The 12,143-nt window shown below is 49.7% G+C and overlaps 1 protein-coding gene across 1 annotated transcript in view; it reads right to left on the bottom strand.

Annotated features, from left to right (window-relative positions):
- Nucleotides 1-810: 810 nt before the first annotated feature.
- Nucleotides 811-12,143, bottom strand: part of PAMR1 (peptidase domain containing associated with muscle regeneration 1) — an 85,491-nt gene continuing 74,158 nt past the window's right edge. The window contains exons 9-10 of the mRNA XM_063944153.1: nucleotides 2,857-3,149; nucleotides 811-1,986 (exon numbers count right to left, since the gene is read on the bottom strand). Coding sequence (XP_063800223.1) covers nucleotides 1,450-1,986; nucleotides 2,857-3,149 — 830 coding nt within the window. The 3' untranslated portion in view covers nucleotides 811-1,449. The remainder of the gene's footprint in view (nucleotides 1,987-2,856; nucleotides 3,150-12,143) is intronic.

Genomic DNA, 12,143 nt, shown 5'->3' with positions numbered 1-12,143 from the left:
GTATATACATGTGGACATTATACACAGGTGCAGCAGTATATACATGTGGGCATTATACATAGGTGCAGCAGTATATACATGTGGGTGTTATACACAGGTGCAGCAGTATATACATGTGGACATTATACACAGGTGCAGCAGTATATACATGTGGGCATTATACACAGGTGCAGCAGTATATACATGTGGGCATTATACACAAGTGCAGTGGTATATACATGTGGGCATTATACACAGATGCAGCAGTATATACATGTAGGTATTATACACAGGTGCAGCAGTATATACATCTGGGCATTATACACAGGGGCAGCAGTATATACACGTGGGTATTATACACAGGTGCAGCGGTATATACACGTGGGCATTATACACAGGTGCAGCAGTATATACATGTAGGTATTATACACAGGTGCAGCAGTATATACATCTGGGCATTATACACAGGGGCAGCAGTATATACATGTGGGTATTATACACAGGTGCAGCGGTATATACACGTGGGCATTATACACAGGTGCAGCAGTATATACATGTAGGTATTATACACAGGTGCAGCAGTATATACATCTGGGCATTATACACAGGTGCAGCAGTATATACATGTGGGCATTATACACAGGTGCAGCAGTATATACATGTGGGCATTATACACAGGTGCAGCAGTATAAAATCCTAGAAATTTGGTGAGTTTTGATCAGAGATGTGTGGAAAAGATACACAGGGGGGGCACTGCCTCACCTGCCATAGACTTTTTACTCCAGAGTTTTGGCTATAAAAATTATTAGAATAACACAAAGAAGATATTTCAAAATATTCTTTGTATTTTTCAGATACTTTATACAGTCAAAACTCTGGCACAAACGTTAGTATGACAGGAAAGGCTCTGCCTCACCCCACCGCACGTCACTGAAATACAGTATATGCAGACCGCTGTCACTCATTTCCATTGGCCGTCCCAGCATTGAAGAAATATAATTATTCCTTATTCTCCATCTCCAGGCTTTATAAGTTATTATTTATTAAAGAAGTATATCAAGTACAAAACGCACATTAAAACCCAGCTTTAGGAAACATGTCATGATACGGGCGGTCAAGGTCTCTGCCTCATGTGATCAGAACGCCATACAGACCGGGGGTCAACCAAAGGCTCATCTAATATGGTGCAAAGGTCTAGGAGCACTGTATGCCATACAATACAGCCAATGAGAGGTCAGCTTTCACTTGCCTGGCTTCTCTATTGATTGGAGTTACCTTATTGCGGTCCGTACCGTGTTATTAAATAAGCCCGAATAAGAACAGTCTCTTAAAGTTCTGGCTGGAGGCAAATCTGAGATGTATGATACTGTGGCGTATTGTAGATTGATGAATATATGTGAGGGGAACACAGCCTACTCTTCCACCTTAGGTCCATGTACATCCGGAAGCCAGCTCCGTCCTCCGAAGAGTCTACTTCATGTTTTTCTCCAGCCAGTCTCTGAAAGTGAGGACTTTAGTGTAGCCTGTGAAGAGCTCCCGCTGACAGGTTTTGTCGTAGCCCCAGCTGACCAGTCCTATCAGGTGCCAGGCGCCTTCCGGCGACGCTGTCCCGGGCAACAGAGCGGTGGCGATACCGCCAGTCTCTGAGGGACAGATGTGGGGTACGGTTCCGGGTAACTGCTTGGCGCAGAACATGCTCTCAGTTACGCTGACTGAGATGCCGTATTCTTCATACTGCTGCTCGCACAGGAGGGAGTCCACAGGCAGCACCAGGCCCGCGCGTATCGTCTCGTTCTTGAATTCTGGGGCTTTGGGGTCAGAGAGGATCCTCCAGCCGCTGACGACCATCCTGGAGTCCAGAGTGGGCAGATCCAGTTCCGAGAAGTAGGAGAGACACACCGGCTGTACGTAGTCGCTGACTCGGGCCTTGTCCAGCAGTTTAATGACAGCAATGTCGGAATCCAGTAAGATGGGGTCATAGTTTGGGTGGACAATGACGGCCGAGATCTGAAAGATAGAAGACACAGGACCACACGTGTGTGTCAGGGTACACCGACAGAGGGATCACTGTAGGGATCAAGGTTATGTATAGGGTGTCCAATCCCGGGGATATAGGTCAAAAATCAGCTGGGATTCAATCCCGGGGATTGCGGGATCAGGCGTCCCTTTGTGTTTTTAATGCCGGGCAGCGTTGAGCCTCCTCAGGAGGCTCAGACGCTGCTCGGCTCCCCCTGCGCAGCATGAAGTAAAGTTAGAGGTCACGCTGCGCAGTAAACCGTCCGTCACCCTGCGCAGTCAGCCGCCTGTCATCCGCTGCCGAGCCCGTAGGAAGTGGCCCACCCACCGGCCCCTGTAGTATGGTGAGTTATGTGTGCGGTGGGTGCTTGCGGTGTGTGTGTGTGTGGGGGACGGGCGGACACACCGGAAAAAAGCCGATACCCGGGATTGGCCGCCCTGGTTATGTATTTTCAGATTCAGTGACTGCAGTTTGTGAAACATTTTACTGATAAAACGTCAATTCCTATTTCCAAAAAGAAACTAATTTTTTGTTACAAAAATTATATATAATAATATTTCTTTTTGTTTACTAATAAAGTAGGGACATATATCTAACAGGCTGTAACTCTGAGGGCCGCAGAGCACAGGTGTATATAGGATGGGGTGGAGGAATGTGAGTGTTTGGGGCAGAACGGAGGTAGCAGGGGCGTCAGTGACAGGATCCATTTACCATAATATAGACATCATGTGCCTTTCGGGAAGAGACCCTGTGCTAACACAGCCCCCTACCCACATCTACTGTGAGCACAGCCTGCCTCCTATGGGAATAACGCCGCCATCCTATATACATTCCTGCTCCCAGTTGCCATGGTTACTGACGTGTAAATGCTGCTGCATCTTCTCGTTGCGCTCGTCGTCTCTGTAGAATTTCCCCAGCACAACTTTCAGATCTGAAACCTTGATAACGGTGCTCTTCCCGAGGTCAGTCACGCAGTGAGACGCTATCACCACCGTGCGCTCGTTTAACAGGGCTCCGCTGCACACCAGGACCCAGGCGCCCTTCCTCAGGTTGGCGTCTTTAACCCCGTTAGACCTGCGGTACAGAGCGGCTTGCCATGGCCAGCGCATTTTTGGTACCCGAGGGACGGTGAAGTTTGCCAGCTTCCCGCAAACTGTAAAACAGATAAAAGAATTTGTCAGACTGAATATATAGAAAATACATTTTATTTTATATTCAGCAATGGCTGCCGAGGTGTCTCTGTATAGTAACGTAGCAGTATGGTCTTCCAGAGATGTAATGCAGCAGGGTCCCAAGGGGCAGATTATTATAAGACACTGTAGAATGTTTGTGTGGCTTTACACATAGGACACAGCATTCATTTCCAGTGCGATTGCAGAAATAAAAGCAATCGTTTAGCCTGGTTGCTATGGGTTACAGATCATTACTGAATAAAAATGGCTATTACCTAGCATCTGGTACAGGCTTGACCTTTAGGATAAGTTACTTAAAATGCACAAGCTTGCAGCACATCTAACCCACCTCGCCCCAATATGGAGAACCTAGGGTTACCACCTCATGCCTTTAAGTCTGGACACATATTAATTATACAGGTTCTGTGGCTGGCTGACTTCAAGACTCCATTTCACCTGGTTTTTATCAGCCACAGAACCTGTGTAATTAATACGTGTCCAAAATTAAAGGGATGAGGTGGCAACCCTAGGAGAACCCCACGCTTCCCTTTGGGACATAAAGACACAGTTCTGCCCTCGGACTAGGGCAGGTATGAGGCTCTGATTCAGGGATGGATGGTTCAGTTGTCACGCAGCTTTGACGATGTTGGTTGGACTGCGCACGTGCAGATAGAGTCCTGCGTTGTCGGATGCAGTGCGGCTGCAGGCGAGTAATGGTTTGCAGCCGTTAGGAGGGTGGCGACAGGAAGCGCTTTACAAACCGGGGGCATGTCTTCTGACACAATTTCACTGGCCTTGGCAGAGTGACCGGAGCATCCCGAGGGACCGGATGAGATCATCAGATGACCGATATTCACACAAATGATCCGATGCTGCGTCTTCCGGTGCAGCAGCAGATCACAAAATCCGGCAGTGGGCGTCTCTCTACTACAGACGCCTCCTGCTGCTTTTGCATATTCTAGCACAGTCGCTGCATATAAGATTGCTATGGCGGTGCAATACCATCCATCTCTCAATCAGGCCGCGTTCCAATTTCAATTCCTACAAATTAAAAGTTTCATTCAAACCTGCACCGAATCTTCAAGCTCTGTTACCGGTAGGTCAGGTATGGCTCTGCATGTTACACTGTTACCGGTAGGTCAGGTATTGCTCTGCATGTCACACTGTTACCGGTAGGTCAGGTATGGCTCTGCATGTTACACTGTTACCGGTAGGTCAGGTATGGCTCTGCATGTTACACTGTTACCGGTAGGTCAGGTATTGCTCTGCATGTCACACACTGTTACCGGTAGGTCAGGTATGGCTCTGCATGTTACACATTCGGTTACCGGTAGGTCAGGTATGGCTCTGCATGTCACACTGTTACCAGTAGGTCAGGTATTGCTCTGCATGTCACACTGTTACCGGTAGGTCAGGTATGGCTCTGCATGTCACACTGTTACCGGTAGGTCAGGTATGGCTCTGCATGTCACACTGTTACCGGTAGGTCAGGTATGGCTCTGCATGTTACACTGTTACCGGTAGGTCAGGTATGGCTCTGCATGTTACACTGTTACCGGTAGGTCAGGTATTGCTCTGCATGTCACACACTGTTACCGGTAGGTCAGGTATGGCTCTGCATGTTACACATTCGGTTACCGGTAGGTCAGGTATGGCTCTGCATGTCACACTGTTACCAGTAGGTCGGGTATGGCACTGCATGTCACACTGTTACTGGTAGGTCAGGTATGGCTCTGCATGTTACACTGTTACTGGTAGGTCAGGTATGGCTCTGCATGTTACACTGTTACCAGTAGGTCAGGTATGGCTCTGTATGGCACACACTGTTACTGGGAGGTCAGGTATGGCTCTGCATGTCACACACTGTTACTGGTAGGTCAGGTATGGCTCTGCATGTCACACACTGTTACCGGTAGGTCAGGTATGGCTCTGCATGTCACACTGTTACCGGTAGGTCAGGTATGGCTCTGCATGTCACCCTATTACTGGTAGGTCAGGTATGGCACTGCATGTCACACACAGTTACCGGTAGGTCAGGTATGGCTCTGTATGTTACACTGGTATGTCATGTATAGCTCTGCATGTCACACTGTTACCGGTAGGTCAGGTATGGCTCTGCATGTCACACTGTTACCGGTAGGTCAGGTATAGCTCTGCATGTCACACTGTTATCGGTTACTCAAGTATGGCTCTGCATATCACACTGTTACCGGTAGGTCAGGTATGGCTCTGCATGTTACACTGTTACCGGTAGGTCAGGTATGGCTCTGCATGTTACACTGTTACCAGTAGGTCGGGTATTGCACTGCATGTTACACTGTTACCAGTAGGTCAGGTATGGCTCTGTATGGCACACACTGTTACTGGAAGGTCAGGTATGGCTCTGCATGTCACACACTGTTACCGGTAGGTCAGGTATGGCTCTGCATGTCACACTGTTACCGGTAGGTCAGGTATGGCTCTGCATGTCACCCTATTACTGGTAGGTCAGGTATGGCACTGCATGTCACACAGTTACCGGTAGGTCAGGTATGGCTCTGCATGTCACACACTGTTACCGGTAGGTCAGGTATGGCACTGCATGTCACACAGTTACCGGTAGGTCAAGTATGGCTCTGCATGTCACACTGTTACCGGTAGGTCAGGTATGGCTCTGCATGTCACACTGTTACCGGTAGGTCAGGTATGGCTCTGCATGTCACACTGTTACCGGTAGGTCAGGTATGGCTCTGCATGTCACACACTTTTACCGGTAGGTCAGGTATGGCTCTGCATGTCACACACTTTTACCGGTAGGTCAGGTATGGCTCTGCATATCACACTGTTACCGGTAGGTCAGGTATGGCTCTGCATGTTACACTGTTACCGGTAGGTCAGGTATGGCTCTGCATGTTACACTGTTACCGGTAGGTCAGGTATTGCTCTGCATGTCACACACTGTTACCGGTAGGTCAGGTATGGCTCTGCATGTTACACATTCGGTTACCGGTAGGTCAGGTATGGCTCTGCATGTCACACTGTTACCGGTAGGTCAGGTATGGCTCTGCATGTCACACTGTTACCAGTAGGTCGGGTATGGCACTGCATGTCACACTGTTACTGGTAGGTCAGGTATGGCTCTGCATGTTACACTGTTACCAGTAGGTCAGGTATGGCTCTGTATGGCACACACTGTTACTGGGAGGTCAGGTATGGCTTTGCATGTCACACACTGTTACCGGTAGGTCAGGTATGGCTCTGTATGTTACACTGGTATGTCATGTATAGCTCTGCATGTCACACTGTTCCTGGTAGGTCAGGTATGGCTCTGCATGTCACACTGTTACCGGTAGGTCAGGTATAGCTCTGCATGTCACACTGTTACCGGTTACTCAAGTATGGCTCTGCATATCACACTGTTACCGGTAGGTCAGGTATGGCTCTGCATGTTACACTGTTACCGGTAGGTCAGGTATGGCTCTGCATGTTAGACTGTTACCGGTAGGTCAGGTATTGCTCTGCATGTGACACTGTTACCGGTAGGTCAGGTATGGCTCTGCATGTCACACTGTTACCGGTAGGTCAGGTATGGCTCTGCATGTTACACTGTTACCGGTAGGTCAGGTATGGCTCTGCATGTTACACTGTTACCAGTAGGTCGGGTATTGCACTGCATGCCACACTGTTACTGGTAGGTCAGGTATGGCTCTGCATGTTACACTGTTACCAGTAGGTCAGGTATGGCTCTGTATGGCACACACTGTTACTGGAAGGTCAGGTATGGCTCTGCATGTCACACACTGTTACCGGTAGGTCAGGTATGGCTCTGCATGTCACACTGTTACCGGTAGGTCAGGTATGGCTCTGCATGTCACCCTATTACTGGTAGGTCAGGTATGGCACTGCATGTCACACAGTTACCGGTAGGTCAGGTATGGCTCTGCATGTCACATACTGTTACCGGTAGGTCAGGTATGGCACTGCATGTCACACAGTTACCGGTAGGTCAAGTATGGCTCTGCATGTCACACTGTTACCGGTAGGTCAGGTATGGCTCTGCATGTCACACCGTTACCGGTAGGTCAGGTATGGCTCAGCATGTCACACACTGTTACCGGTAGGTCAGGTATGGCTCTGTATGTTACACTGGTATGTCATGTATAGCTCTGCATGTCACACTGTTACCGGTAGGTCAGGTATGGCTCTGCATGTCACACTGTTACCGGTAGGTCAGGTATAGCTCTGCATGTCACACTGTTACCGGTTACTCAAGTATGGCTCTGCATATCACACTGTTACCGGTAGGTCAGGTATGGCTCTGCATGTTACACTGTTACCGGTAGGTCAGGTATGGCTCTGCATGTTACACTGTTACCGGTAGGTCAGGTATTGCTCTGCATGTCACACTGTTACCGGTAGGTCAGGTATGGCTCTGCATGTTACACTGTTACCGGTAGGTCAGGTATGGCTCTGTATGTCTCACACTTTTACCGGTAGGTCAGGTATGGCTCTGCATGTTACACTGTTACCAGTAGGTCAGGTATGGCTCTGCATGTTACACTGTTACCGGTAGGTCAGGTATTGCTCTGCATGTCACACACTGTTACCGGTAGGTCAGGTATGGCTCTGCATGGCACACTGTTACCTGTAGGTCAGGTATGGCTCTGCATGTCACACTGTTACCAGTAGGTCGGGTATGGCACTGCATGTCACACTTTTGCCGGTAGGTCAGGTATGGCTCTGCATGTTACACTGTTACCAGTAGGTCAGGTATGGCTCTGCATGGCACACACTGTTACCGGTAGGTCGGGTATGGCTCTGCATATCACACTGTTACCGGTAGGTCAGGTATGGCTCTGCATGTTACACTGTTACCGGTAGGTCAGGTATTGCTCTGCATGTCACACACTGTTACCGGTAGGTCAGGTATGGCTCTGCATGGCACACACTGTTACCGGTAGGTCAGGTATGGCTCTGCATGTCACACTGTTACCAGTAGGTCGGGTATGGCACTGCATGTCACACTGTTGCCGGTAGGTCAGATATGGCTCTGCATGTTACACTGTTACCAGTAGGTCAGGTATGGCTCTGTATGTCACACACTGTTACTGGGAGGTCAGGTATGGCTCTGCATGTCACACACTGTTACTGGTAGGTCAGGTATGGCTCTGCATGTCACACACTGTTACCGGTAGGTCAGGTATTGCTCTGCATGTCACACTGCTACCGGTAGGTCAGGTATGGCTCTGCATGTCACACTGTTACCGGTAGGTCAGGTATGGCTCTGCATGACACACTGTTACCGGTAGGTCAGGTATGGCTCTGCATGACACACTGTTACCGGTAGGTCAGGTATGGCTCTGCATGACACACTGTTACCGGTAGGTCAGGTATGGCTCTGCATGTCACACACTGTTACCGGTAGGTCAGGTATGGCTCTGCATGTTACACTGTTACCAGTAGGTCAGGTATGGCTCTGTATGTCACACACTGTTACTTGGAGGTCAGGTATGGCTCTGCATGTCACACACTGTTACTGGTAGGTCAGGTATGGCTCTGCATGTCACACACTGTTACCGGTAGGTCAGGTATTGCTCCGCATGTCACACTGTTACCGGTAGGTCAGGTATGGCTCTGCATGACACACTGTTACCGGTAGGTCAGGTATTGCTCTGCATGTCACACTGTTACCGGTAGGTCAGGTATGGCTCTGCATGACACACTGTTACCGGTAGGTCAGGTATGGCTCTGCATGTTACACTGTTACCGGTAGGTCAGGTATGGCTCTGCATGTTACACAGTTACCGGTAGGTCAGGTATTGCTCTGCATGGTACACACTGTTACCGGTAGGTCAGGTATGGCTCTGCATGTCACACTGTTACCGGTAGGTCAGGTATGGCTCTGCATGTCACACTGTTACCGGTAGGTCAGGTATGGCTCTGCATGTCACACTGTTACCGGTAGGTCAGGTATTGCTCTGCATGTCACACTGTTACCGGTAGGTCAGGTATGGCTCTGCATGACACACTGTTACCGGTAGGTCAGGTATGGCTCTGCATGTTACACTGTTACCAGTAGGTCAGGTATGGCTCTGCATGTTACACAGTTACCGGTAGGTCAGGTATGGCTCTGCATGTCACACTGTTACCGGTAGGTCAGGTATGGCTCTGCATGTCACACTGTTACCGGTAGGTCAGGTATGGCTCTGCATGTCACACTGTTACCGGTAGGTCAGGTATTGCTCTGCATGTCACACTGTTACCGGTAGGTCAGGTATGGCTCTGCATGACACACTGTTACCGGTAGGTCAGGTATGGCTCTGCATGTTACACTGTTACCAGTAGGTCAGGTATGGCTCTGCATGTTACACAGTTACCGGTAGGTCAGGTATGGCTCTGCATGTCACACTGTTACCGGTAGGTCAGGTATGGCTCTGCATGTCACACACTGTTACTGGTAGGTCAGGTATGGCTCTGCATGTCACACACTGTTACCGGTAGGTCAGGTATGGCTCTGTATGTTACACTGGTATGTCATGTATAGCTCTGCATGTCACACTTGTTACCGGTAGGTCAGGTATGGCTCTGCATGCCACACTGTTACCGGTAGGTCAGGTATAGCTCTGCATGTCACACTGTTACCGGTTACTCAAGTATGGCTCTGCATATCACACTGTTACCGGTAGGTCAGGTATTGCTCTGCATGTCACACTGTTACCGGTAGGTCAGGTATGGCTCTGCATGTCACACTGTTACCGGTAGGTCAGGTATGGCTCTGCATGTTACACTGTTACCGGTAGGTCAGGTATTGCTCTGCATGTCACACACTGTTACCGGTAGGTCAGGTATGGCTCTGCATGTTACACATTCGGTTACCGGTAGGTCAGGTATGGCTCTGCATGTCACACTGTTACCGGTAGGTCAGGTATGGCTCTGCATGTCACACTGTTACCAGTAGGTCGGGTATGGCACTGCATGTCACACTGTTACTGGTAGGTCAGGTATGGCTCTGCATGTTACACTGTTACCAGTAGGTCAGGTATGGCTCTGTATGGCACACACTGTTACTGGGAGGTCAGGTATGGCTCTGCATGTCACACACTGTTACCGGTAGGTCAGGTATGGCTCTGCATGTTACAGCGGTAGGTCAGGTATGGCTCTGCATGTTACAGCGGTAGTTCAGGTACGGCTCTGCATGTTACAGCGGTAGGTTAGGTATGGCTCTGCATGTTACACTGTTACCGGTAGGTCAGGTATGGCTCTGCATGTTACAGCGGTAGGTCAGGTATGGCTCTGCATGTTACACTGTTACCAGTAGGTCAGGTATGGCTCTGCATGTTACAGCGGTAGGTCAGGTATGGCTCTGCATGTTACAGCGGTAGGTCAGGTATGGCTCTGCATGTTACACTGTTACCGGTAGGTCAGGTATGGCTCTGCATGTTACAGCGGTAGGTCAGGTATGGCTCTGCATGTTACAGCGGTAGGTCAGGTATGGCTCTGCATGTTACAGCGGTAGGTCAGGTATGGCTCTGCATGTTACAGCGGTAGGTCAGGTATGGCTCTGCATGTTACAGCGGTAGGTCAGGTATGGCTCTGCATGTTACAGCGGTAGGTCAGGTATGGCTCTGCATGTTACAGCGGTAGGTCAGGTATGGCTCTGCATGTTACAGCGGTAGGTCAGGTACGGCTCTGCATGTTACAGCGGTAGGTCAGGTACGGCTCTGCATGTTACAGCGGTAGGTCAGGTACGGCTCTGCATGTTACAGCGGTAGGTCAGGTATGGCTCTGCATGTTACACTGTTACCGGTAGGTCAGGTATGGCTCTGCATGTTACAGCGGTAGGTCAGGTATGGCTCTGCATGTTACACTCTTTACCGGTAGGTCAGGTATGGTTCTGCATGTTACAGCGGTAGGTCAGGTATGGCTCTGCATGTTACAGCGGTAGGTCAGGTATGGCTCTGCATGTTACACTATTACCGGTAGGTCAGGTATGGCTCTGCATGTTACACTGTTACCGGTAGGTCAGGTATGGCTCTGCATGTTACAGCGGTAGGTCAGGTATGGCTCTGCATGTTACAGCGGTAGGTCAGGTATGGCTCTGCATGTTACAGCGGTAGGTCAGGTATGGCTCTGCATGTTACAGCGGTAGGTCAGGTATGGCTCTGCATGTTACAGCGGTAGGTCAGGTATGGCTCTGCATGTTACAGCGGTAGGTCAGGTATGGCTCTGCATGTTACAGCGGTAGGTCAGGTATGGCTCTGCATTTCACAATGTTACCGGTAGGTCAGGTATGGCTCTGCATGTCACACTGTTACCGGTAGGTCAGGTATGGCTCTGCATGTTACAGCGGTAGGTCAGGTATGGCTCTGCATGTTACACCGGTAGGTCAGGTATGGCTCTGCATGTTACAGCGGTAGGTCAGGTATGGCTCTGCATGTTACATCGGTAGGTCAGGTATGGCTCTGCATTTCACAATGTTACCGGTGGGTCAGGTATGGCTCTGCATGTCTCACTGTTACCGGTAGGTCAGGTATAGCTCTGCATGTTACAGCGGTAGGTCAGGTATGGCTCTGCATGTTACAGCGGTAGGTCAGGTATGGCTCTGCATGTTACAGCGGTAGGTCAGGTATGGCTCTGCATGTTACAGCGGTAGGTCAGGTATGGCTCTGCATGTTACACTGTTACCGGTAGGTCAGGTATGGCTCTGCATGTTACACTGTTACCAGTAGGTCGGGTATTGCACTGCATGCCACACTGTTACTGGTAGGTCAGGTATGGCTCTGCATGTTACACTGTTACCAGTAGGTCAGGTATGGCTCTGCATGTTACACTGTTACCGGTAGGTCAGGTATGGCTCTGCATGTTACACTGTTACCAGTAGGTCGGGTATTGCACTGCATGCCACACTGTTACTGGTAGGTCAGGTATGGCTCTGCATGTTACACTGTTACCGGTAGGTCAGGTATGGCTCTGCATGTTACACTGTTACCAGTAGG

Source organism: Pseudophryne corroboree, chromosome 11, assembly GCF_028390025.1.
Source record: "Pseudophryne corroboree isolate aPseCor3 chromosome 11, aPseCor3.hap2, whole genome shotgun sequence".
Lineage (NCBI taxonomy): Eukaryota > Metazoa > Chordata > Amphibia > Anura > Myobatrachidae > Pseudophryne > Pseudophryne corroboree.
This window is presented reverse-complemented; position numbering and strand designations above follow the sequence as displayed.